This window comes from Sparus aurata, chromosome 21 (assembly GCF_900880675.1).
Source record: "Sparus aurata chromosome 21, fSpaAur1.1, whole genome shotgun sequence".
In the NCBI taxonomy this organism is placed as follows: Eukaryota; Metazoa; Chordata; class Actinopteri; order Spariformes; family Sparidae; genus Sparus; species Sparus aurata.
In genome coordinates, this window is record NC_044207.1 from 30,524,162 (window position 1) to 30,547,498 (window position 23,337).

The window sequence follows — 23,337 nt, forward strand, 5'->3', positions numbered from 1 at the left end:
CTCTTACCTTCTCTTGCGCGCGGTTCAGTCGTTTCTGAACGTTTTTAGCGAAAATTCCCGTTTTGATTTCCGCCATGACGTCCGCAAGACAGAAAGAGAGAGAGAGGCGGATTATCAACGCGAGACGAGCTGACAGGAGGGGGAGGTGTGTGTGTGTTTGTGTGTGTGCGTGGAGGGGGCGGGGTTTAACAACGCTCCGTCAGCTCATTGGGTTCTATGGTTGTAATGATCCCGTTTTAGATGCTTCTGAATACACAGTTAGATGTAAATAACATGATACATAACACTAATGACATCATCAAATGTCCTCGTGTCTCTGCAGTTCATCTGAAGGTGTGTGTGTGTGTGTGTGTGTGTGTGTGCAGGTGAAGAAGATTACACCTGCTATTTTTGGGTTCACTTCTTGACTGTGTGTCCAGTAAACAACAGGAAGTGATGTCAAAAGTGATAGGTGCTGACATAAAAAAAACCCATCAGAAATCAGATCCATTAAAGTTTCTGATTAAATTAGAAAAATCATGAAAGACTTGATGTCAACAGCAGCCATTCACCTGATCGACCAATAAGATTCATGAAATATAAAGAGCCACAAATCAGCAGCCAATCACTGCACAAGCTGAGGGAAACACATTCAGGTAGAAAGATACAGGCGTACTATCAGTTACTGTTGTTGTCATTATTATTATTATTATTATCATTATTATTATTATTATTATTATTATCATTATTAATCAAAGGTGTGTCTTTTTGTTTCGGGTCAAACTCATTTTCTCAGTGCTACGGGCACTTTTACGATAGCAAAATCAAAATCTCTCTGTTTAAAACAGTAAGAAGGCTCGACAGCATGAAACTTTGCTGGTAGTATCACCAGGGTCTCTACACATGAACACGAGCATTGAGAACATTGGGCCTCATTCATGAACCGTTCTTACGAATAAATTTGTTCTTAAGTCCCACTTACGAAGATTTTACGAAGATTGTGGCATTCATGAATTTTTTCTTATCTAGGATTTTTTCTTAGGCAAGAACAAATCCTACGAACACTCAGGAGTACTCTTACGCACATTTCAGTGCTGAAATGTTGGCATGGTTGTGTTTTCTTCTCTTGTGTAGTTCAATAAAATGCAATATTACAGTGATAATTCTGTCATATTTATTTATTTATTTATTCATTTCATATTTTTGGTAATTTACAAAGAATTTAAATTGTAAAATAAATTAAATGTGCCAATGATTTAACATAAATCAAGTAAATTGGAAACATGCCATCAATTAGTAACGCCCCCACCCTATTTATACGTGGCATTTCTCCATCCAAGGCCCGCAAAACAATGACATATATATTGCTGCTATGGCTTTCATCAATGTAAGAGCACAGCTGCGAACAATTCTGAGGCTTACGAACGAGTTGGTGAATTTGACGTAGGGTTTTCTTAAGGAACCTCTTAAGAACAACTTAAGAAAGAATCTAAGAATATTCTTAAGAAGATATTGGTGAATGAGGCCCAACGTTTCTCAATGCTCGTGTTCATGTGTAGAGACCCTGGTGCAAGGACACAATTTTGATTTCAGAGGTGGGGGGGACACAAGTATTTTTAATAAAACTCCAACTCTTTCAGTTCACTGTGTTTTCTAGTAGTTCTTCTAGGTTTCTATTGCTACTTTTAAGTTTACTGTTCCCTTTTTTGGTTTGACTGGTTGTGAAGCATATAGCAAAACATTATCACCCAATTCTGTGTTTTACCTTGTTAGTCAACTTCACTCACGGTGACAGTGCCACCAATTTTACACTTATTTTTGGAATATATGGTAAACAGACCTCATTTTATAGAGGAAAAAATTTAGTTTCACAATTCTCATGAGTTTTGATGTATAAAATCACATTTGTAATCCGTGGTTTTATTGTATTTTTCCCTAAATCTTTCATTGTTGGTGTTTTCTTAAACAGTTGCGGCCTTTCAACATAAAAGTACATGAAAATAAGTATCTCTGGCATTGAATATAAGCATTTTTAAAATATTTGCATTGTTGAGGCTCTACAATAATAATAATAATAATAATAATAATAACAATAATATTTTATTTATCAGCACTTTCAATAAAACTCAAAGACACTTTACAAGATTTTTGAGAGCTTTGTAATTGATGTGGAGGGTCTTGAAGTGGATATGCTGCTTTATTGGGAGCCAGTGAAGGTGTTGCAGGATGGCTGTAACGCATTTCTTTGAGTACCGTAAATTATCAAATAATAGCCGGGTTTCAATTAACCGCAGGGTCCCCTTTAAACGCCGGGTGAAGGTGTATATTTGCATATTTTTTTGTATATTTTCGGTTCCAAATAAATGCCGAGTCTAATTTATTTATTTTTTAAAATCAAGGAAGAAGATGCTGCAAGTTTTTCTTCTTCGCCTTTTTCATGTATTGTGCTGCTTTCTGTCAGTCGCCATGGCTCCGGTGCAGCAAAACAATAAAAAGTACGACTTGAAATTTAAAATTTCTTCGTAAAATACGTAGAGGAAAACTCGGGAGAAGCAGCCGATAGATGTTTCTCTGTCGAACCCATGAGAGTGAGAGATTGGCGAAAAAATCAAAGTGAGCTTCAGCGTCTGTCCGGGAGGACAGCAACAGGGCCAGGCTGCCTGGTGCAGGATGGGAGAAGGCTAGCGAGGAGCCTGAGATAAACATGCAGGGATGAGTTATCAGCAAACGGGCACGCCACAAGAGAGTGTACCACAAAATGATCAGGGCCATGGCGAAACAAATGTCAGCACCGTGAGTAACAGCAGAGATGAGTTTCCTCCGCCGCAACAACTACACTTGCAGAAGACGCACAACTGTTGAATTAAACGCCTGGTCTGTTAAGTAATTAAAACAAATATACGCCCCGGCTATTATTAACTGGTAATTTACATCCTGGCTGCACCTAATTACCGAACACACATACACACACAGCAATCACATACACACATACGCACATGGACACCGATTCAAACGTTAATGTAAATGAAACCTCTGATATTACAATCCCTCTAGCTGACGTGACCCAGGCAGGACAAACGCCCAATTCACAGTGGCAGATTAATAAGGACCCCTGGGCAACTAGCAGACCGGTGTGCAAGCAAGATGGAGTTACAGCGGGGACAGCCAATCACACAAGACATGGCAGAGCCAATCGAGGAGCTTGTGGGCGGGTCTAAACTCAGGGAAACAGGCTTCAGCTTGAGCGGCCGTTTTCCGCTTGGTCCTAGTGCTTGACGTGTCTTTGTTAAATATAGCGTAACAAAACAGCCTTTTGAAAAAGTGCAGGGGACATGTCCCCTGTGTCCCCCATCAAAATTAGGTCCGTGCCCTGGTGATACTACGAGCAAAGTTTCATGTTGTTGAGCCTTCTTAGTGTTTTAAAAATAGCTATTTTCATGCTATCATAAAAATACCCCATGTATGGAGAAACTGAGCTTGACCCGAAAATGAAACTACAATGTCAGTGCCTTTAGAATGACAAGTCCTTGTGTCATTGTTTGCAGACAAGACAGTCAAATTGCTTAGTCATGTTGTGAATATAACAGTGTACTCTGGAGGGGTGTTCTGATGTGAACTATGACTAAAGTTCTGATGACAATTATTGTAAATTGTAAGTTACACCTTAGTGTATGTGGGGGATTGATTGCAAGAAACTGGACAGGATTCACATTAGTGCTTTTACTGTTTGTAATGTGTTGACAGACCATGTCATTGCGATATAGAAAGGAAAAGACAGCACTGCATAGCATGAAGAAAAATACAAAAAACAAAAGTAGAAATGTGAACATAGGACGATCTCCTTAGGGAAAACTGTACATGCAGTGCTGTAGGAATCACAGTGCAGTCTTCCCACACCTCCTGACCTTCCTGTCTGTTGGGCTACAAATTCTCATCCACATCACAACTAATATCTTCTCTTGCGATGCAGTGTAGACAGATTCTTTTAGAGTGCCATCACACGCTGCATCCATGGCAGCCAGAAGGGTCATCTGTGTATGTGGCTGGCGATCATATACTTTCCATGCTGAGAAAATTCCTCAATGGGGTTAAGGGATGGAGAGTAGGGTGAGAGGAACTCCATCTGTTGTGAACGATGCACGGTGGAAACTGGACCCAAGAGCAAGACACGTCAACAAAGAGTCAAGGTGAAGTGAGTGGTGGTGAGCTCTCCAGAGCGTGCCCAGTGAAATAGAGTGGCGTCCCTTCACGTGGCGATGGCGTCCTCGGTGTGGAGAAACAAATCCTTCTGAACAGGGCTGGCAGGTGGAGAGGGTAGAGCACAAAAGGCTAACTGTGACAAAAGAACAAAGGAGAGGGTTAGCTTCACAAGCTAAGGTCACTAGAAAAACCAACAGACTTAAAGGAGCCAGGATCTCAACAAAATACCGCTCTAGCTGACTGAACAATCTGGCGATGAGTGAATCTCAAGCCGGTCTTCTTATACTGGGGGGAGGGGAGGTGATCAGTGCTGATGATTCCCACCTGACTGCAACCTGCATCAAGATAGCCACGCCCACGGACTCAGAGAGACAGACACAGAGCAGGGGACAGACATGCAGGATCACACACACAGGGGAAAACAGACAATGACACAAGAGGAAAAAGAAGTGCTGCCATGATGCCATCATGACAGTACCCCCCTCCTCTCCTCAGGACCATACCCCTGGCGGGGGGCACAGACTGCTGGAAATCATTGGTTTCAGTTGGGAAACGTGGAAAGTGGGGTGTATCCTGAGGGCTGGAGGGAGCTTGAGATGTACAGCACAGGGGTTGATCACTGCCTCAACTTCGTAAGGACCAATGAAGTGTGGGGCGAGTTTTCTATGAGAAACATTGAGAGGAATATCCTTAGAGTTTAACCAAACCTGTTGGCCGGGCCTGTAGTCAGGTGCTGGAGTGCGGCGGCGATCCGCCATCTTCTTGTTCATTACCCTCCAAGAGAGGTAGGCCAGTGACAAAGTCCAGGGCGATGTGGGACCAAGGCCGGCCGGGCACTGGGAGAGGGCAGAGGAGACCAGTCGGAGGACAGTGAGAAGCCTTACTTCTGACGCAGACGGTGCATGCCTGGACATATTCTTAGGTATCCGCCAGCATGGTTGGCCACCAGAAGCGTCTGCGTAGAAGAGACCACCACCGGGGTGAGGGTTAGTGGTGAGTGCTTGTCTTACCGTTGTCTCAATCTCCCAGGTCAGTGATGCCACCAAACAGGAACTGGGTAGGATAGTGTCAGGTGCGGCTGGTACCTCCTCCATGGGACCAAACTGTCGAGAGAGAGCATCTGCTCCCTCCAGCCAGTGTCTCCATTCCTCCAATGCCAGCTTCACAGCGAGTAGCTCCCGGTTGTCAACAGTTTCTCTCGGCAGGTGATAGTTTTCTGGAGAAAAAAGCACATGGATGTAATCTTTTATCACCTGCCGAGCGCTGTGAGAGCACTGCTCCCACTCCTACGTCCGAAGCATCCATCTCGAGGATAAATTGGCTGGAGGGGTCTGGTTGGATGAGCACTGGAGCAGAGGAGAAGCGTCCCTTCAGGACCAAGAAGGCCTTCTCAGCAGCTGGGGACCACACAAATGGTATAGAGGGAGATGTTAACTTGGTCATGGGAGCCACAACCTGGCTATAGTTGCGGACAAAACGGCAGTAAAAATGAGCAAAACCCAAAAAGCGTTGTAGTTGTTTCCTGGTTGAGACTGTAGGCCACTGCGTCACTGCTCGAACCTTCGCAGGGTCTGCCTTTACCTACCCACTCTCCACTATGTAGCCCAGAAAGGTTACAGATGAGGCGTGAAATTCGCACTTCTCAGCTTTCACGTACAACTTGTTCTCCATTAACCTTTGGAGAACCTGGCGGACGTGGATAATGTGTTCATCAATATTTTGGAAAAGATGAGGATGTCGTCGAGGTAAACAAACACAGACCGGTTGAGTAGATCTCTGAGGACGTTGTTTACCATAGCCTGGAAAACTGCAGGAGCATTTGTCAGACCAAAAGGCATGACGAGGTATTCGAAATGGCCGAGAGGTGTGTTGAAGGCGGTTTTCCACTTGTCCCCCTCCTTTATGTGGACCAGATGGTAAGCATTGCAGAGATCCAGATTGGAAAAGACTGTGGCGCCATGTAGGGGCTCAAAAGCAGAGTTGATTAAAGGCAGAGGGTATTTATTCTTCACAGTAATGTTGTTCAGCCCACGGTAGTCAATACACGGCCTCAGGGTCTTATCCACAAAGAAAAACCCAGCTCCAAGGGGAGAAGTGGAAGGACGGATAATACCTGACTTGAGGGAGTCACCTATGTACTGTTCCATTGATTCGCGTTCTGGTGCCGACAGATTGTAAAGCCTGCTGGCTGGAAAAGGGGCTCCAGGCAACACGTCTATTTGGCAGTCATAAGGCCGATGAGGTGGTAAGGATAGGGCCTTCTCCTTACTAAACACCTCAGCCAGGTCATGGTAGGCGGGAGGCACAGAGGACAAGTCTGGAGGTTCTGGGTAGTGAGGACTGGGGACACTGGTGCTGTGATCTAATCTGTGCTGATCTGAGACACAAGGAATGACAGTGACTGCTCCAATTAATTATTCTGCCAGCTACCCAATCAATCACTGGGATATGGCTGAGGAGCCACAGAAGACCGAGTACCACAGGTGCATCAGTAGAGGGCATAATGTGGAAACCAATTAGCTCATTATGGTTACCAGCCAGCAACAGGGGAATGGGAACAGTTTCATGGGAAATGTGAGCTAAGACTTCACCATTAAGTGCATTGACCACTAGGGGTGTATCAATGGGAATGGTACCAATCTGGTTCTGCCTAACCAGTTCTGTGTCTATAAAGTTAGACTAAGGCCTTGACAACCATGTCACCACCATTTAAGCACAAAGTAGCGTCAAAATTAACTCTCATACGGGGAATAGCTGGAACAACAGAACTACTCACCAGAACTCCGTCTGAGACTGGTGAGGCTGGGCGTTTAACCAATGGGGACAGGAGGCCAGTTGATGGTTGGGTTCCCAACAGTAAATGCAAAGCCACCAGTGGTGGTTGGTGAGTGGAGCTGAGCTCTCCAGAGTGTGCCCAGTGAAATAGAGTGGCGTCCCTCCACGTGGCGATGGCTGGCAGGTGATGAGCAAGCAGGCAGACGGGAGCAGGAGAGCACAAGCTGCGTCCGGGTCCTGGGTCTGCGAGTGTGTGTTTGGTTGGCTTGAACTAAATAAAAGAGGCTGAAACCAAGTCCTATGTGCATGGTCGGTGCAAGCAGAACTCACGGTTCTGATGCAGTCCTGGAAATTCCTGAATTCACTTTGTTTGAAGGAGACTTTGTGCTGTCAACATCATACTTCAAGTGATATGATAAGAGCTACCTTTTACAAAGATGGATCACCTCTGCAAATGGACACAAACCATCAGTTGTACACAACAGGAGAAAAAAGCATAGCGTTAAGGCTGGTTAGGCTGTGGTTAGCTCCCGCCTGGTGCACCCTCTAATTTTGGGGACAGATTGGCCTGGGTTTAATAAATTGGGACAATATGTAGGGGTGCATTCACGACCGGTAGGGACATAGGATATGTGTGCGGTGTTCAGCGGTGACGCGAGATTGTCCGACTATTCAGCTGGGGAGGGTTATTACACTCCATGGAAGATTTTCCACTCGAGCAGTCTTGTGATGATACTCTACGCTTTCCCTTCGACCAAGTGATAAAAATTGATGGTCATTTGGTGCACCCTGACGCCGCGCAGGCATATCCACACTTTACATTGATTAGGGACAGATTGTATAGAGTGAGTCCCGACACTTAGACAGGAAAAGAAACTACCCAGTTGCTGGTACAAAAAAGCCACCGGGAAACTGTTTTCCAGGTGGCTCATTATAACCCGCTGGCTGGGCACATGGGGGACGACAAAACACTCAACCGGATAATGGCCCGATTCTATTGGCCCGGCATTCGTGGCAATGTGCACCACTCAAAAGTGTTAAGAACATGAAAAAAAATACATTAAGGTACATTTAGAACAGAAAATAATGTGCCAAAAAAATTGCGATTAATCGCTAGTTAACTATGGACAAAATGCGATTAATCGTTTGACAGCCCTAGTTAACAGTTAAATCAGTCCTGAATGTTTAACATCATTTCAGTGACAACTGAACCTTTTGAACTTAAAGCGGAAACAGAACCCCTGTCAGCATTTCTAAGTGGTATTATTTTGCTGCTGTTGTTGCAAGGACAACTACGTTGCTTATTCTCATTTTCTTCAGAGTAATAAGTACAACAACTCAGGACACAATGTGGGTTTGTCAATTCTTTCAGCCCGTAATTGAGGCATGAATGTCCACTGGATCACCAGTCTGAGAGATTTTAGAATAACAAAGTCAAAAAGAGGTTTACAGGGAACCAGTCTAAAAGCTGATGATGTCACAACTTCATACTGAGACAATTATATAATAAGACAGTATTATTAAACTAACAAAGGCTTGAGAAGGCATTTCCATACATTCACAAATTAATTAATTTAGTTTTTTTGAATAAATAAGTACAGCAGTTTGTGTCTACATCTCGAAAAGACAAAAGGTGAGTCAGAAGACACGCTCAGATGAGGAGGATGCTGTAACACCTGAGTCCCATCAGCAGAGGGCGTACTGATGTCACAGTTTGTGTGTGTGTGTGTGTGTGTGTGTGTGTGTGTGTGTGTGTGTGTGTCAGTCTGCTCTGAGTGGCTCCATCTGCCATTTGCAGGACTCTGATTTTAACAACAAAGTCTAAAAATTATTTTCACACCGACGGAGTTTCTCCTCCACGTGAGGTGATGATGATGCTGCGCTGAGTCATCAGTGTGTGTATCTCTGGTCTGTGTGAGTGTGTGTGTGTGTGTGTGTGTGTGTGTGGTATGAATGAATCAGGGACACTCTCTCTCTTCCTCCTCTTCCCTCCTTCCTCCTCCTCTTCTGTCGTGACGTTCATTCAGGAGGAAACACCACAAACAGTCCTGAGATATTCTGAGAGACTACTCACAGTGTGTGTGTGATTGTGTGTGTGTGTGTGTGTGTGTGTGTGTGTGTGTGTGTGGTACTCAAAGGGAAATACCTCTGTGGAAGGAGGGAGGGATTAAACAGGCAGAGAGGTATAATTACAGTAACAGAGCAGAGAGGGAGAGAGTAGAGTGACCCTGCACACAGCGTTCATTCAGCTCAGACCACCAAACCATCAGGACCACAGAGGACCAGAACCATCAGGGCCAAGGAGGACCAGAACTATCAGGACCAAGGAGGGCCAGAACTACCAGGACCACAGAGGTCCAGAACTATCAGGACCACAGAGGTCCAGAACTATCAGGACCACAGACCACCAAACCATCAGGACCAGACTAAGGACCAGAAGACACACCTGTGAACTCTGTTGACTCTGTGAGGATTTTTAATTTCAGTGTGAATTCTATATTTGTTGTTTCTCTTCACTGAGACTCTACTGAGTCTACTGACTTGACTGCTGGACTCAGCTGGTTCTGTGAGGATCTGATCTCAAAGACCTTGAACTTTTATAAACTGCTTCCACTTCTCATCTGCTGCGTTTCTGAATGTTTAGATACCGACTCTACTGTCCACGTTGAACCATGAATGCTCTGTTTGCCGTCTTCTTCTTCACGGCTATCAGTCTTCCCGTTGACGCATCTCCAACAGTCACTCCGGCTCCGGAGGTTGATGTGGCTGCTCAGCTCCAAGCGGGTGCTCCATCTTCGGACTGTCCTTCCTGTTCTCTGTCTCAGATAAGGAGGAACTCGTCTGCGTTGGGAGGACAAAGCGAGATGGTGGAGGCAGTTAAACGCCACATCCTCAACATGCTGCACCTCAGCGCTCGGCCCAACCTGACGCAGCCGGTACCACGCGCTGCGCTGCTCAATGCAATCAAGAAACTACACGTGGGCCACGTGACCGAAGACGGCAGCGTGGAGATCCAGGAGGAGAGTCAGGGCCCCAGGACCGTGCCCCCACCTGAACCACCGTCTGAAATCATCACTTTTGCAGAGCCAGGTGAGTCTACAGGCCAATCAGAAGGTTTCAGTTCAAGCTCACCAGGCCAGAGAAAGACAGAAAAAGCTCAAAAGTTACAGTTACAGGGCAACACGGGTGAGTTCTTGCCTCAACACTGTTCGTATATCTGAAGGATTACCTCTCATGAAGTCATTGGATTGAAATTCTACTGAGGTTTACTGAAGATCAGCTGCACAAGAGATGTCTGTCTGTCTGTCTGCCTGTCTGCCTGTCTGTCTGCCTGTCTGTCTGTCTGCCTGTCTGTCTGTCTGTCTGTCTGTCTGCCTCTCTGTCTGTCTGTCTGTCTGTCTGTCTGTCTGTCTGCCTCTCTGTCTGTCTGTCTGCCTCTCTGTCTGTCTGCCTCTCTGTCTGTCTGTCTGTCTGTCTGTCTGTCTGTCTGTCTGCCTCTCTGTCTGTCTGTCTGTCTGTCTGTCATCAGCTCATTCCCAAAAATCCTGAAAGGTCAAAGTTTGTTTCCAGATGTCCACAGTAAGAATCTATCTGCAGCCACACAGACTGATTCCATTGATTCTACTGAGTCTGATTGAAGTCTACTTTTCTCTGTTTTTCTCCATTGCCTCGAAATCTTCTATCACAAAGGCACCTGACCAAACCTGAGCACTGTGAGTTTCACTCCAAGTGCTGATTCTAAATGTGTCAAATCTGCAGCAGCTTCAGTTTTTCATCCTCAGTAGGGAAACTTTTAAAAAATGTTGTTCTGCTGATGAATTCAAAGCTGAGCATTTGCAACTCATCTGTGATGCTGTGGTACATTCAGAGAATTAACAGTGTAAAGGAACAGTTTACTTAGAAAGCAAAACATTTGGTCATTATCTACTCACCCCCATGTAGACGGAAAGCTGAGTGAAGTTTCTTAGTACACAATGGCTCCATACAGCTTGTCCGGTGTAATTTACAGCCTTTTTTAAAAGCCCTGTGCACTGTGCACTTCTTCTGAAGTAGGTGCACAAGCTCAACCTCACATAGTGTGAAAATAACATCTTTTCAGGACAATCACTGAAAAGTATAAGAAAGTTTCCAGTTCTGAGACCATCTGAAATTTGAACTGGACTCAGAGAAGGAAGTTAAAACATTTTTTTTTTATAAAAAGAAAGATGTATCGACTGGTACAAATATAGTCGTGTTGGTGTCCATCTGTTATGAATGTCTGGATTTTTTGTTTTCTTAGTTTTGTGCTGAGTTCAGGATGAATGAATGCCTTCTGCACCTGTGTGTTCAAAACAGTCAGTGACAGCTCCTGTATAGCATGCCTTTGAACTTATTGTAATATATGAAATTCATAGAACAGGTGGTGAATTCCAGATTATGACATATAAGTTTTATTTTAAGTTTTGTTTTATTCTAGGTCATGTTAGGTTTAATGATGTATTGCATTCTTTTTAATGGGATTTGTAAGAGAGTTTGATGTTACAGTCCACATCATGAATCAAATGCTTCACTGAAGTTTAACAATAATCAATCAGCAAACAGTTTGACAAACTGTTTAAATGTTCTGTGAACATGAACCAGCTCATGACCAATCACACTGTCCAATTGCTTGTTTGCTTACATAAATGTACAGAATGGCTTTGTGCTATAAATAGTCTTCTGTTTGAGAGGAATCTTTAATTAAAAAGGTCCCTTAAAGGCTCAAAATTAGAGGACAGTAACGAGAATTGGGGGGGGGGGGCATACCGAGTGGGCTCAGGCCGTAAATAATCTCCTCATTCAGACAAATCTGGGCCTCAGTAATTATTCTGCAGCACAGACAAAGAGTTTGTGTGTGTGTGTGTGTGTGTGTGTGTGTGTGTGTGTCTGTGTGTGTGTGTGTGTGTGTGTGTGTGTGTGTGTCTGTGTGTGTGTGTGTGTGTGTGTGTGTGTGTCTGTGTGTGTGTGTGTGTGTGTGTGTGTGTGTGTCTGTGCGTGTGTGTGTGTGTGTCTGTGCGTGTGTGTGTGTGTGTGTGTGTGTGTGTGTCTGTGTGTGTGTGTGTGTGTGTGTGTGTGTCTGTGCGTGTGTGCGTGTGTGTGTTTGTGGACTTGTTAACAGCATTCCTTGAAACCAGGCCTTTCTTTTTTTAGTGTCTCTGCTCACATCGAGTATATTTAGAGGCAGCGGCTCCATTCATGCTTTCATTAATAATGACATTTTCTTTGTTCATTCATTCAAATGACATGAAGACAAAAGAGAAGAGGGCCAGTTCAGACAGCAGGGTCACAGTGTCTTCATGCTCATAATTGTTCGCTTCAACAGCATGATCAAATTAAGAAAAAACTTTGTGGGATGTTTTTCTTCAAAGAAACACCAACATTTATCAAACATGTTGTTATCAACCTGTTCTTCGTCATGTCAGACTGCTCATTTCAGATGAGTGAACAACTTTACATTCTTTATCTTCTCCTGAGGTCAAAAGGTTCCTGTTGATTTTTAAGTGGGTTTGACTTCCATCCCAACAAATACCCACAGTCAGTAAGAAGAGCCATTAGAACCTGATAGAAAACAGTAGAGTACTTCTGTAAGCTGCCTGTGATTTACATAAATGTTGTTAACATCAGACAGTAAATGTTTCGCTTCAATAAACAGCTTCTCACAGTGATGGGTGTGGCTAATTCCTGCATACATGCTGTCATGCTAACTTTAAGCTCTGCTGCTGCAGGAGACACTCTGAACATGGTGACCTTTGACCTTTCGAAGGAGGGTGCTGGCTCGTCAGTGGTTGAACAGGCAAACGTCTGGATCTTCCTGAAGGTGTCAAAGGGAAACAGAGCGAAAGGCAAAGTGATGCTGCGGCTACTGCGGCTCAATGACAATGAGGAGGAGGAGGAGTGTGTTTCAGAGAAGATGGTGGACACCCGGCGCAGTGGTTGGCACACCCTCGGCGTATCACGCAGCATTCAGACCCTGTTGGACAGCGGCGGAAGCTCAGTCAGCATGCAGGTTTCCTGCCTGCTGTGCACTGAGGCCGGAGCCTCACCTGTCCTGGTGCCTGCCAATGCCGAGCGAGCAGGAGAGCGAGATCAGTCTCACCGACCGTTCCTCATGGTGGTGCTGCGAGCTCGAGAAGAGGAGACTCTGCAGCGAGTCAAACGAGGTCTGGAGTGTGATGGGAAAATACACGTTTGTTGCAAACGACAGTTTTATGTGGACTTCAGAGACATCGGCTGGAATGACTGGATTATTGCTCCATCCGGTTACCATGCCAACTACTGCGAGGGCGACTGTTCAAACCACATGGCGAGCGTCAGCGGCTCGTCGCTCTCCTTCCATTCAACAGTCATCAATCACTATCGTATGAGGGGTTACAGCCCCTTTCAAAACATTAAGTCGTGCTGCGTGCCGACAAGGCTGCGCGCCATGTCAATGCTCTACTACAACGAAGAGCAGAAGATCATTAAGAAAGACGTCCAGAACATGATCGTCGAAGAGTGCGGCTGCTCGTAAAGACTACACAGTTACTTCCTGCTCTCCTGCAAGAAAACATCAGATCAACACTTTCCAAGTAAAGATAAAGTATTTATGTTTAGTGCCGAGGCATTGTGTTTCTTCTTGGGAGAGACTTTTTTCCACATTGGAACGACCTGAGAATACTATGCAATACTTCATCGGTCTACACTTATCTGTTCGTCTGTTGTTTTCTATCCATATAGGAAATATGTGAGAGGAAAATTTTTAATGTTTGACTGTTTACTGAGGAATAATCTTGGATGTTGAGATGCAACTGTGAAAAATGGGCAACCAACATTATTATTATTATTATTATTATTATTATTACTATTATTAATTATCAATTTCGAGTGCTGATATTTGGATAACATTCCTGGCAGAGGGTTCACTTCAGAAGAAAGCCAAAGACAGATGACACTGATGATGAAAGTTTGGTTTAATTAAGTTAAAACAAGCTGTGAGTATTATCAGTAAGAATTATTTAACTGGTCAAACAAAAACACTGAAACTGTTTCAGCAGTTTTTGGTTGTTTCTTCATTGTAAAAACTATGAAACATTGTTGCCAACTTTGTATAATTTATTTGCTTTTTTAGCTTCATCATTGAATAAACTGTCAACATTGTCAACATTCATTAATTTGTAAAAACGAACTGATTTCAACATCTGATTGGATTAAACTAGATGATGTCTTTCCTGCTCCTCAGAGGATGAACCCTTTAGATTTAGGTGCTGAAACTGTAACTCACCTTGATGTGTTGAACTCTGCAGCCTGTAAGAGATGAACATGAGTTAACGCTGTTGAAGTCATCAGTTAATACTGATGCATTGCTTCCTTTCAGTTGGCTGTGTATTTCTGGTCAGCTGTTATGCTGCTGTAGTTTAACTTGATTGTTTTGTTGCATTCTTCACTACACAGACTAATTACTTGTTATACATTTAAACAAACATTTGTTCCATTCAAACTTTCAATACCATCTACTGGTAAATGTAATACATGTAGTTTGTTAGTTGTGTTGGAGGCGAGGGTTAGTGAATTGGAGACGCAGCTCTGCACAGTGGAAATAGAGTTAGGGTTAACCCTAGATGGAAACAAATCTGTAGCTGCTGTAGTTAGCAAGGCCTCAATAGCCAGTGGGCCACTGACCTAGTGTAGCTCGTTAACTTCACTAGCCGTCCAAGGAGGACAGTGGGTGGGTGACTGTCTAAAGGAGGCATAATACAAAAAGAAGAAGCCATCACCACCACCAACATCTGTTCATGTTTCTAGTGTTCTTCACTCATCAACACACTAGCTGAGATACTCAGAAAGGTGAAGGTGAAGTTAGACACACCAGCAGCCATAGTCAAATGCATTCCGGGGGCCAGAGCGGGTGACACTGTGTAAAAATGGAAAACTGCGGGCTAAGAGTAGTCGTAAATATATTAAGATTGTAAAACATGTCTTTGTTAATTAAGTTCGTTCTCTCTGGCCCCCTGCAAAATCTGATAAGCGATGACATGTTTAGCCTCATGTCATCATTCAACCACTGGCTGTCGAGGTGGTGTCCAGCAAACTCTGTGGACTCCATATGTAATTGGCAGACTTTTTGGGGAAAACCTGACCTGATTAAGAGAGATAGCATACAGTACATCCCACTTTTGATGAAGCAGCTGTCTAATCTAGAAACCTGACAGAGTTTGTTAGTCGTCCAAAACCATGACAACCCAAAGTTGAGACCAGGAGGCAGAGCTGCAGTCCTACATGCTCCTCTGCACTTCTTGTGGAGCAGTTACCCATCTTAACCCCCACTGAGACTGTCGGTCCTCCGACCATTAAAATCAATTTGAAAAAGAGGTGTTTCACACAAAACTTGATAAAAGTTTACTCTACAACTGTTCAAAAAATAGGAACATTAAATGTGTAACTGCTTTGACACACTGCATGGCTGTGTGCTGCATGGTGGCACTCACGTGTTTGTGTTCAACTAGGCTGAGTGGCGGCTGCAGCGTGGCTCCTGCCTGCACTGTCTGTTTACATGGAGTTTGACTTTGATAATGATCAATAAATATGATGACGTGATTTTTCTTTACCCCACTGAAAGAGTGAGACAAGAGGGAGGGAGGGACATGTTAACATGGGCGCTGAAATGAAGCAAGAGGTAACGCCACACAGCAGTGCTACATGCATTCAGTGTTTCCAGACTGTTAAACATTAAATCTCTGTCATCCAAAGCTCTTTTAGTGAATGATTTAATATAAGATCATGACACTGACTTATTCTGTCTCACTGAAACCTGGCTGTGTAATGAAGAATATGTCAGCCTTAATGAATCCACTCCCTCCAGTCATATTAATAACCACATCCCTCGAGACACTGGCCGAGGAGGTGGAGCTGCAGCCATTTTTGGCTTAATCTATCCTAAACCTAATCACGATTATACCTCGTTTGAAAGCCTTACTCTTAGTCTTTCTCTCCCCACCTGGAAAACAATACAGCCAATCTTGTTTGTAAGAGTGTACCGCACTCCTGGTCTTTATTCTGAATTCTGCAGTTTTTTATCAAGTATCAGATAAAATAATTATCTTGGGTGATTTAAATTTTCACGTGGGCACTGATAATGATAGTCTTGGTACTGTATTTAACTCATTATTGGATTCTCAGTGTCTACATGAACCCACTCACTGTTGTAATCAAATGATCAATCTTGTTCTGGCATTGAAATTGAACCTTTAACATTTTCCCCACAGAATCCTTTTTTTATCAAAACATTATGTAATAACGTCTTGAATTCCTATTACTGGACTATAAGGCAACAGTTTCTCTTCTATTAGGTTAATGATTCCATCGCATTTTAATTCAGTACACACACAAATATTGTCTCATGAGTCCAGTTCAGCTAAAGGATTCTGCCTGTTAAAAGGTATTTTTTTTTCTTGCCACTGTCACCAACTGCTAGCTCACTGGGGAATGTTGGGTTACTGTAAATTAACAACTATAGCCCATAACTGCTGTAAATGAAAAGTGCCATGAGTAAACTTTTGTTTTGACCTGGCACTACATAGACATAATGGACTTATAAATTGACCAATACTGATGATGTACTTGAGGTAAGCCTCTCTGCCTCCTGCTCAGGTCATTTTCTTGTTTTCAGAGATCAGGATCAGGTCGGAGCTCCACTCTGCTCTCACACATCCATAGAGGCAGTCAGAGTGATGTAGAAACCCAACACTCAGCTCTTTGTTTGCAGGTAAAAACTGGAGCAATGGCTGGCAGACTGAAAGGCTCCTCTACCTCCTCCTCTAAATGTCGGATGATGGTAAAGTTAAACTTTCACAGAGAAGCAGGACAGACACTGTCAGTTGGCACGGTGACGCTTTGTTTGTTCACTGACCTACAAACTCATTGCTGAGTGGACACGTTGATTTAAGAAACACAAAGACGGCTGCTGAGGCAAACACAAAGCACTCTGGGTACTGGAGCACATCACGTTAACAGAAAGACTTCATGAAAACAACCTGAAATACATTAAAAACATTTTTCAAAACTGATCTCAGAGCAGCTCCGAAGAAAAAGAAACACCTGTTGCACTTACTAAAATCAGACTCAACTCAGATTTATTTAAACCAACCACAGAAAACTGACATCTGTTTGTGTGTTTGACCTGTGATTGGCTGGCAACTTTCCCAGGTGTAATCTACCTCTCACCCAGTGTTGCTGGAATAAATCCCAGTCTGTGGAGACCACAATCAGGTTCATCTGAGAAGTTTGATGATCTTTCGTGGTTGAGTTTCAGTCTCAACAGAGAAAGCTGTGCAAACACATTATCACACACAAATATTAAACCTCAGCAAAGACAGAATCCAGTTTCAATTTCAGCAGTCACAGGAAACAAAAGCAGTAAATAAAACCTGACATGAACGCAGCTGAGATAAATCCGAGTCTGTTATCTCAGCCCAAGTAACAAGTAACAGGCCTGCACTTTTTCAGTCCATTATTGTAGCCGTTAAGTTGCTCAAATGGAGGTTTACTGTGACGGTCTGCTGTGATGGAGGTATACTCTCCAGACCACAACCTCTTCACATGTCCAACAGACTTCATCCTCACACACAAACAGAGATTGAACCCTAACATATACGTACACACTGAGTGTGCCTCACTGTCAGCAGTCTCAGACTCAGGCAGTGTCCAGTTTACTTCAACCTGCTAACAAAAGGTTTGTTGTTGTTTCTGCCTGGCCAAATGAAAACCTGAATTTTCCAGTGCAACATTAGAACTTAAACCGGTCCAAGTGGCAGAACAGCTGGACTGAAAACTGTCCATCTAATGTTCATTGAACGCTGCTACAATACTGTTATGATTCCAATGCTGGAGGGCACCAGAAGGGAACATTTTTGAATGTTGCAGTATCTTTAAACTTGCATCACCATCATCATCATCATCAATGACTTTTTGAATCTATAAATCACAGTGAGTCCTTGTCACAATACTGTCTGTGAACTGAGGTGAACCTGACCAAAGATGAAGGCCATTTATACACAGAGTTCATTACAGGTCCAAGTTGAAACCAGATTAGTGTGGTAATAAAGAACAGAGAGAGACTGATAATCAGTGAGAGAGGAAGAGACTGTGCAAACATCAGAGTTCATTCACCAGCCGGAAACATTCAAACACTGAAGTCATGTTTGTACAACACATCTGAAACACTGGACAGAGAGGTCACTGCACTGGTTCAACTGGAGGAGAGAGATGGGAATTTTAAATCGAAATCAACCGAAATTAAAGGAGAACTTTGGTCGATTTCAACATGCAGCTTTATCGCTCAAGCTACCCTTGACTAGCCAGTACCGAAAACGCGAACACTTTTGGTCCACCTCTTACAGAGCTCCTTGAACGGAGAGTTAGCATTGACAGCTAACAGCATGGGGTCAGAACTTTACACTGTGTTTTAAGCGTCTCGAAATGCTCGAAATCTCACCCCAAAAGGTATGCAGCATCAGCAGAACACAGCACTGTAGCGTTTTTGACTCACAATGAATAAAAAAGTGGTTAAAACAGTGTGTTTGTGCAAGCAGCTACTTACCGTTTGTTGACATCCATGTCATAGACCAAACTAGTCGATCCGTCGAGCGTGCGCTTACACCCTCACTGGCAGCGACGGAAACTTGAATTTTCCTGTTTCATCATCATGTTACAGCCTGCCATGAGCCATGAGCCTTACAATAGCCTGTTATGAGTCTATTCGCTCTGCACCGAGAGCTAGCTTGTTTGCTCATGCTAATGGTTCTTGCAGGGAGCAGAGCAGGGAGTCCGTGATGATCGAAGCTGTTTCTGAAATAGTCACGATGGAGAGCTTGTCTGATGTTGAAGTGGAAGATATCGACGACGAACCTTTTGAATTCGACGGTAGTCCATATTTGTTCGTACCGGAGTATACAGATGAGGAGTTACTAGCACTAGAGAACGAGAGAGCGGAGAGAGCGGAACAGGCAGAGGCGGCTTCACGGCCAAGGACATCGGCGACCTGGTGGTGCTCTTGTGGATGTTGTGTCCAAATGGATACAGAAGAGGAAAGCCTATGCTGTAAGGAGTGGGACATCATACAGCCTACTGTGTCCCAGGGTAGCGCACAGTGTGTCACCCGCACAGAGTTCAAACGGAGTTTGCACGTCTGTTTGAAGGACGGCCAGCCACAACGGTGATGTTTCGGGGTCGTAGAGAGGCAAATAGTGGAAGCTTATATTCTTATATTTCTTCATTCTATTGCCACAATTGGGCATTGCACAAACTTGTAACATTTTCAGTAACTAGCGCTGCTTCGATCATCACGGACTCTCTGCTCTGCTCTCTGTAAGAACCATTAGCATGAGCAGACAAGCTAGCTCTGTAACATGAACATGTACGTTATGAACAGAAAAACGAAAATGCTGGAATACATTTCTGTCTGCAAAATTCAAGTTTCCGTCGCTGCCAGTGAGGGTGTAAGCGCGCGCTCGACAGATCGACTAGTTTGGTCTACGACACAGATGTCAACAAACGGTAAGTAGCTGCTTGCACAAACACACTGTTTTAACCACTTTTTTATTCATTGTGAGTCATAAACGCTACAGTGCTGTGTGCTAAGGTGTCTGCTGATGTTGCATACCTTTTGGGGTGAGATTTGGAGCATGTTAAGACGCTTAAAACACAGTGTAAAGTTCTGACCCCATGCTGTTAGCTGTCAATGCTAACTCTCCGTTCAAGGAGCCCTGTTAGGAGTGGACCAAAAGTGTTCACGTTTTCGGTACTGGCTAGCCAAGGGTAGCTTGAGCGATAAAGCTGCATGTTGAAATCGACCAAAGTTCTCCTTAAGTCACAATCTCGAACTTTGAATCAAAAAACGGAATCGTCGATGCTGCCACGCCCCCATGTCACGTCCGGTCGGCTTGCCAAGCGGAAAAAACACACACGTGTTGAAGTGCTGCGAGTCAACCTCCTCTAACTTAGCTACTAGCTAAGCCAGTAGCTTTTAGCTACAGCCGGTTAGGAGGAGCTTGAATGGAGACCCAAGTGCATGACACAGCAGGTTTGGAGCAGTAAATGTGTTTTATTGTCAGGTGAGGACTGAAGGCAAGCAAATGAGGCTGGTTAGAGTGGGGTGGGTGAGGCAGCGTGGCAGGCAGGTAATGGCGGGTTGGCGGGCAGGCTAAAGAGTGGGTGATGATCCTGAGCACAAAGAAACACAGCAATTTAGCATACAAAAATGCACAAGGAGGCTAAGCACTATAGGAGCCGTAAGGTATCTACCACAGTAGTGAGACAACAATCTGGCGGTGAGTGGTTGGAAAGCCAGGATAGAACTGCTGCAGGTTGATGAGCTGATGAGAGGCAGGTGTGCAGACTGGGCGGAGTAAAGAACCAGTTGCAGGAAGCTCAGCTGAGCCAGGAGGGAGAGCCACACCCATGCCAGGACACAGACAAACACAACTGCAGAGAGACAGACAGGGGGCACTGGAAACACAAGGAAGGGAAAAACAAAACACAGGAACACACTAGGAATCTTCAGAGGCCCCAGCCACGGCCGTAACACAGCCAGTCAAATGATAGCATGGTGTTACACCGTTCCTGTTCTGCTCCCGGACCATGGTCGGAAAGCACAGGCGAGATGATTTCCTCCAGGGCCGAAGTTTGTGTTTACCTGCGGGGTGAACCCCTTCACGTGTTAAGCTGGTCGGGAAATAATAGCAGAGAGCTTTGCTGTATCTGGGGGAGCCGTCGCCTTTATTCACAGCCAGACTGCAGACTGTATTGTACACTTTGTTGCTGTAGCTACTCCTGCTGCTCCTTTCGCTTCTCCTTCCTCTCTCGTTCATTCACTGTCCGCACATAGATGCACTCCCTCACTCTGGCTCGCCTACTCACACCTTACACCTCACGCACCGCCCTATTACTGAAAGGGGCTACACACTCTTACAACAATGGCAGCTGCAGATGCAGGAGAGCAGACAGAACTTGAACACGCTCCTCTTTCACTGAAGTCGTCGGTGTGAAAGGAAAAAAAGTTTTGTCAACAAAAAAGCCACAGTTTGCAAGCTCTGCAGAAAGTAGATGGCAGGTTATTTTGTTTAAGTTTCCAGTTGACTGAATATGTAAGTTATCATTACATTATGTTGTTAATAAATGTTTTACATTTGACAATGTAGTGTGGTACATATTATCTTGCATAAAAGTCTAGTCTAGGTTGGCATAGCAGCCTGTGCTTTAAAAAAAATATATGTAAAAATCGAGAATTGAATAAAACCATGACCTTAGAATCGAAAAATGTAATCGAATCGAGGATTTGGAGAATCGTGACACCCCTAGTCACTGCACTGGTTCAGTTGTAGGAGAGAGAGGGGTCTCGGCACTGATTTAACTGGGAGAGATATGTGTCACTACACTGGTTATATTCCATATAATAATGCAAGATGACACATTGGTCAGAGCACAACTTGATGTTGATTAAAAGACAGATAACATATTTCCTCTATGTAAATCTAATTTTCAGATCTGCTTCAATATAAAAAATAAACTAACCCTAACCCATCACCAATGCCCCTGTTATCATCTCATTTTCAATTTTAGTCTTATTTTATTCTCTCTTTGCCTCTTGACATTTGGTGTTTTAAAGTGCTTTTTAGTCTCCTGCCTAAGATCTGTCCTTTAAAGTATTTCATACAAAGAACCGATCAGACGGCTTACATTTCCTGTGACATCACTGTGAAGACCAGGTTTATTTTTACTGGTGAGGTGTTCTTCTGTGGTCTGACGGAGGCAGTGATGGTGTGAACGTGCAGACGGACATCCAGAGAAACGTGATGAGAGGTGGAGGATCGTCATGTGAGTCAAACTGAAGGAACTATTTTTTTGTGTGTAGGCAGGCTGCGGGACACGTCAGTGCTGTTAGCTGAGGGAAGGCCTGATAACCTCGACACCACCTCCACTACAAACTGCTACTCCATCACTGAGCACAGACTCACTGCTGCTATTCAAAGACATTCACCCCCACAGCTCCACTCATATCTGCTGCTGCTAAATTAGACCAGAGTTAAGTCGTCAAGACACTCAGCTGTGTCTATAAAAACTGCGTTGATGTGACACCATAAGAAACAGAATCAATGAGGCATTTTCATTTTTATTCAGATCTAAAAATCAGATTGACTGTGTGGAGAGATACTCCTCAACATCTATCAAGATATTTCAAATAATTCAATTATATCAAAATGTACATTTACATTTGGTGCATTTATCATACTCTTTAGTCCCAAGTGACTGACATTAATTCATACATTCATACACTGATGGTGGCGGCTGCCATGCAAGGTGCCGACCAGCACATCAGGAGCAGTTTGGGGTTCAGTATCTTGTCCAAGGACACTTCAATGTGCAGACATGGGGAATCGAACCAGCGACCTTCCGATAACAAGACGCTGGCTGAACCAAAGCTCTCAAATTATGAGAAATGTTTAAAAAGGTATTATAATTACAACAGGTGAAATATTACATGTGAGCAGCAACTTATCTTTCTATTTCAATTAATGGATATGTCCCTGTTGTATTTTGGTGTATTTACCTCTCCTTTCGTCTCAGAGCCCCCTTCCCTGCTCGTGTGGTGTCGTCCTCCTCCCTGATTGTCTGTCCCCGCCCTGATTACTTTCACCTGTTGTGTGTGTGTGTGTGTATATATAGCCCAGTGTTTCCTCTGCTTGTTGCCAGTTTGTCTACTTGCCCCCCGTGCATAGCGTCTGAGCCTTTTGTTCCAAGCATCTACTAATGTTTTCTGGTTTTGACTCCAGCCTGTGTTTTCATCTCCTCGCCTCTGCCTGATCCCTGCCTGAATTGTTTGCCTAAAATGTAAAATGTCAGATGAAATTACAAAATGTGCTCATTATTTTTCTGATGCTAGTATATCAAGACAAAAGACTCAAACCACCTGTTCCAATGCACCAAAATACAGAAAACCACATCTGGAAGAACTTCATTTACTTTGTACCACCATTTTTAATGCTCCTACACCCATGGCTCAGATTACAGAGGTCTGAAGACTAGTTATGGAAGCTGGCAACTAGTTACAGAGGTCTGACGACTGGTTAAAGAGGCTGGCGACTAGTTAGAGGTCTGAAGACTAGGTACAGAGGTCTGAGCACCAGTTGAAGAGGTCTGAGGACTAGTTGGGAGGTCTATTCTCTTTCATTGACTGACTCTGGTTTCATTCAAATGGTCAGAATCTTTTCTCACTTTCTTTTGGCTTCATCAGCGAGTCAGTTTGTTCAAACGCCCACAGAGCAGAGTGACAAATGACTCATGTTGGTCAGGAGGAAGAGAGAAACAGTCTGACTTCAACAGCAGAATGTA

The 23,337-nt window shown here is 43.9% G+C and overlaps 2 protein-coding genes across 3 annotated transcripts in view; one reads left to right on the forward strand and one right to left on the reverse strand.

The window, feature by feature from the left end:
* The window catches only part of amph (amphiphysin), a 38,741-nt gene extending 38,560 nt beyond the window's left edge, over nt 1-181 (reverse strand). Inside the window, exon 1 of the mRNA XM_030402450.1 lies at nt 8-181. Coding sequence (XP_030258310.1) covers nt 8-76 — 69 coding nt within the window. The 5' untranslated portion in view covers nt 77-181. The remainder of the gene's footprint in view (nt 1-7) is intronic.
* An 8,818-nt stretch (nt 182-8,999) lies between these two features.
* On the forward strand, nt 9,000-15,698 carry inhbab (inhibin subunit beta Ab). 2 transcript variants are annotated; one of them, XM_030403140.1, is made up of 3 exons: nt 9,000-9,420; nt 9,599-10,044; nt 12,699-15,698. In XM_030403140.1, the coding sequence occupies exons 2-3, from the start codon at nt 9,627-9,629 to the stop codon at nt 13,481-13,483; spliced, it is 1,203 nt and encodes a 400-aa protein (XP_030259000.1). In that variant the 5' UTR covers nt 9,000-9,420; nt 9,599-9,626; the 3' UTR covers nt 13,484-15,698. The 2 variants fall into 2 exon arrangements, with proteins under 2 accessions (XP_030259000.1, XP_030258999.1); XM_030403139.1 differs by having other exon boundaries at nt 9,000-10,044.
* Nucleotides 15,699-23,337: the final 7,639 nt, after the last annotated feature.